The 4,509-nt window shown below is 45.7% G+C and overlaps 1 protein-coding gene across 1 annotated transcript in view; it reads right to left on the bottom strand.

The window, feature by feature from the left end:
* The window catches only part of CCDC169 (coiled-coil domain containing 169), a 57,502-nt gene extending 56,627 nt beyond the window's left edge, over positions 1–875 (bottom strand). The window contains exon 1 of the mRNA XM_012811595.2: positions 717–875. Within this exon, the coding sequence (XP_012667049.1) occupies positions 717–799 (83 nt within the window). The 5' untranslated portion in view covers positions 800–875. The remainder of the gene's footprint in view (positions 1–716) is intronic.
* Positions 876–4,509: the final 3,634 nt, after the last annotated feature.

Below are 4,509 nucleotides of genomic sequence, written 5' to 3'. Positions count from 1 at the left end.
CTGGATTCGAACCCGCCACCTTAGGTGTATGTGGCTGGCGCCTTAGACGCTTGAGCCACAGGCGCCGAGCCAATACAGTTTTTTCTTAATAATGTGTGTACATTTGGGGGGGCACTCTGTTATTTGTATAGCAATCTTAGAGTTGAGAAAACTGAGGCTTATATAAGTTAATTTACTTGTCCAAGACCGGACAGTTACTGAGTGATAAGAAATCTGAATTTATGCAGTATTCTTCTAAAGGACTTGCTCTTATCCACTCCTTCCTTCAGGGAATACACAGAACCTGTCCACAGTGTGCTTACAGTCTGATACAAGAACATGAAATAGGCAATGAAAATAGTGAATAGTGTGACTGGAGCTACAATAAAGGAAAACATTGGATGCTATGGGGACACAAAAGAAACTAATTTTCGTGGGGACGGGAGTATCTTAAAAAGAATACATTACAGTATACTGATATAATACACTCCATTTGATTTGATCCTACCGGCAGAACACCCTATCTCAAAACAGCCTGTTTATAACACCAAAGGTTTAATTACTCAAAGAGGAAACACAACACTGCTTTTGGAAGCAGCCCAGTGTCCCCAGGTATTACTCATGGCACGGGTGTCACATCGACCTCAGTGGCTTCTGCCCCTAGTGGCACGAAACGGCGCCGTCCCGAGGCTGCCCCGGCGAGGCCTCGCGGGCGCACGCGCCGCCCTCCGACTCACTTCAAGTGGATTTCTTCCAGCAACTTCAGTTTAAGGCGGTCGGTGCTCACACCGTCGAAGTTGTCGCCTTTTCCTTCCCCCATAGTGTCAGGTCAGAGACTTCCCGCGTCCCTCCCCTCAAGGCAGCACAGAGCGGAAGACCTGAAGGGACCCCCAGAAGCGAAGAAAGAGAAAGCTTCATCAGGAGCCTGTCACCACCGCGAACTGCCTCACCACCTGGGCCTCTAGCGCCAGCCCCGCGACGCCTCCCGGTGACGTCATAAGGCGTCGCCAGGCAGCGGCAGGGTCGGGGCGGCTGGAACAATAAATGGACTAAAGTCCCGGGGAATATTCGTGATATTTCTGAACGACAGCCCTCACGCTAGGCGGAGGGGACACGCCTTGCTCTGGACAGCCAGGAGGGATGTCCTCTGGCTACACGGCTGAATGCAAGGGAGTCAAGAATATTAACTCATTTTTCTTAACCGCCTGTTGGCCTTGGTTGCTTTCCTAACACTGCCCTATGCCCAAGACTCCTTTATCCTTAGTCCTGATTAGGGACACGCTGGATCTAAGAGTGGCCGCGCCTTTCTTTGCATCAGTTGCACGCGCACCAGATGCTCTGGTTGGGCGTGATGGAAGAGAAAGAGCTGGTCTTAAAAAGGGACTGTCTAAACACTGGAGGATTTCTGAGTGTTCAGTCCAGATTCTTCTTCTTGGATTCTGTGTACTGTTTGTGAACATACCTCAGAGCTGCATTCTGCAACTTGAAAGTTCCTTATATTGTTAATCACAAAATTTTCATTCTACGCCTGATACATCTATATTTTAATATCCCTTGCCCCCAGTTCTTGGGAACAAGAATGGTGTGGAATGGTGAATGTCCTTAACTTTATGAATTCTTCTTTAGTATATTTTCCTGAATGAATTTGAAAAGTGTCACCATGGGACCATGTTTTCTGGAAGAAATCAGGGCAAGTGTTCTGTCTGGTAAGGAATTCCTTTCTTTTGTTTCATCTCTAGTGCAGAGAAGAGTGGCTCTTAGGGGTTAGATACTGGAGGAAGGTCTTTCAAAAAATAAAAAGGGTGACGCCTGTGGCTCAGTGAGTAGGGCGCCGGCCCCATATACGGAGGGTGGTGAGTTCAAACCTGGCCCCGGCCAAACTGCAGCCCGGCGTTGGGGCGGGTGCGTGTAGTCCCAGCTACTCGGGAGGCTGAGGCAAGAGAATCGCCTAAGCCCAAGAGCTGGAGGTTGCTGGGAGCTGTGATGTCACAGCACTCTATGGAGGGCGACAAAGGGAGACTCTGTCTCTAAAAAAAAAAAGCACAAGAAGCACATTTGGTTAAAGTGCTTATTTGGTTGCTGCTTAACAACATACATAGTTTTGGAAAACTGATTTTTTATAGGGAAAATATTAGGCACTGATAGTAAAGGTTAGGGATCTATGGTTCTATTGGAGAGGCCCAATGGAGAGAAAGAACCCCCAAACACTGTGTTTAAAAGAAGAAGGGCATTATTCCAGGTAGCAGAACAATGGCAGACCAGAGTATAAAAATGGCCATGCTCCCTGACTGGCTCAGTTTTCTCCTTTTTATCCTCAGTCAAAAGTTCTGTCCAACAGATACTTTCTTATTGGTCAGTTTGAATTAAGCTGGAGAAGTGGGATCCGGCTTTTACAGAAGCAGAAGCAAGAGTTAGTTTCCTGGTCCCAGGAAGTTAAGTTTCTACAAATTCCTAAGAGCAGAGTCACCATGAGGAGGACCTTGGCAGGTGTATCCTTAGGGTCTTCTTGAGAAGACCTCTGCTCTCTTAGACCTCACTTTTTCTGGGTATCTTCTGTCAGTTTCTTAAAGTTTGTACAAAATAAACCTTAAAATAATTGGCAAGATAGATGCTGGAGCTAAGGAAAGTCTTCCACCAGATAGAAAGTTTTGACTGGGCATGGTGGCTCACACCTGTCATACTAGTACTCTGGGAAGGAGGCCAAGGTGGGGTGGATCAGTTGAGCTCAGGGGTTTGAGACAAGACTAGGGAAGAGTGAGACCCATTTCTACCAAAAAAAGAAAAACTACCCCAGCATTGTGGCACTTTCCTATAGTCCCAGCTACTCGGGAGGCTGAGGCAAGAGGATCCCTTGAATCCAAGAGTTTGAGGTTGCTGTGAGCTAGGATGCCATGGCTCTCTACCCAAGGGCACAGAGTGAGACTGTTGTGGGGGGATAGGTTTTGAAAGAGAGAAGGGAGAATAAAAAATTTTAGAGAATCTAAAAAAGTAAAAAAGCATGGGAATTTGGAATTATTTGAGTAAAATGCAAATGTAGTAGCATAGTAGACTGATGGTGTACGAGGTCAGATAATTACATTTGCCAACTCATCCTAGAAAAAAATGCTACATACCTATTGCTGAATATCACTAAGGTCACCTTTGAAGTGCTCCCTTGGGAAGCTATGCGCTGACCCTAGTGCCTAGTCTGCCCTTCAAAACATTTTTGGGGCTTGGCGCCTGTGGCTCAAGTGGCTAAGGCGCCAGTCACATACACCTAAGGTGGTGGGTTCAAATCCAGCCTGGGCCTGCCAAACAACAATGAAGACTGCAACCAAAAAAAAAATAGCCGGGTGTTGTGGCAGGTGCTTGTGGTCCCAGCTACTTGGGAGACTGAGGCAGGAGACTCGTTTGAGCCCAGGAGTTGGAGGTTGCTGTGACCTGTGATGAGTACTCTACCCAGGGGGACAGCTTGAGGCTCTGTCTCAAAAACAAAACAAAACAAAAAACATTTTTGGAACTCTTTTCCTGGTATGGTCATCAGAGCTGTCATCATGTGAGGTCTGAAAATTAAGTTTGCAAATTCAACCTAGAAAAAGGTGCTACAGTACCTCACTGCAGAATATCACTATTATCACCTTCAAAGGACTCTCCTTGGCTACTGTATAATATCTGAAGGAACCACCCAGATTTGTGGGCAAAAAATAATTCGAAGCATTTTGAGAAGTCATTTTAACTAACAGCAAGTAAGGATAATTTAATGTGTACAAAATGTAAACTGCTAAATATATTTGTTGTTTGCAAAGAGCCTACAATTTAATTGAAAAGAAAAGCATAAAAGAGTTCAATCTCCTGTTGGTAACTGTTAGTCACTAGTGTGTGTAGTCTCTGCCTTGGTGTCTTCCTCCACTCTTCCACAGCCAGAGTTCTTAGTGCTTCTCTCCACTACACTTGGGGGGTGAAGCAGAAACAAACGGGGGTTCAGTACGGAGGTAGTCATGTACTATATGTGTATTCTTTCAAGTCCTTCTGATGTACACCTGTACCATGTCAAAAGCTAAGAATTCATGTTTTTGTTCTTTGGTTCCTTTGGAGAAACTCCTGTCCCTGCCTCATGTCAGAAGGGTCAAGAATCATCTCTACCTCTTGTGGTACTTTCAAATTACTGCTCTTCCACTGCAAGTAAAAACCCACTCCCCTGATCCACATGCCTCCTTTAAAATTTTTATTTTGTATTTTTTTATGTCTTAGAGACGAGGCCTCACCATTACCTATAGGCTGGAGTGCAGTGGCCCGGTCATAGTTCACTATAGCCTCAAATGCTCAGGCTTAAGTCATCCTCCCAGCGTAGTCTCCCAAGTTGCTAGAGCTACAGGCAAGACCCCGGCTCCACATGCCATCTCAGTGTAGCACTATTTGCTCATCCTCTTTGCCTTGCGCAGAGACTTTACAGTCACTGCTTGTCTACTAACTTTGACAACGAAAGTGCCTTCCACCATACATCTTGTGATACTCTTCACTGATTGTACTTCTAAATGACTAAAACTGTCC

Source organism: Otolemur garnettii, unplaced genomic scaffold (genome assembly GCF_000181295.1).
Source record: "Otolemur garnettii isolate 467f Iridium unplaced genomic scaffold, OtoGar3 scaffold00167, whole genome shotgun sequence".
Lineage (NCBI taxonomy): Eukaryota > Metazoa > Chordata > Mammalia > Primates > Galagidae > Otolemur > Otolemur garnettii.
This window is presented reverse-complemented; position numbering and strand designations above follow the sequence as displayed.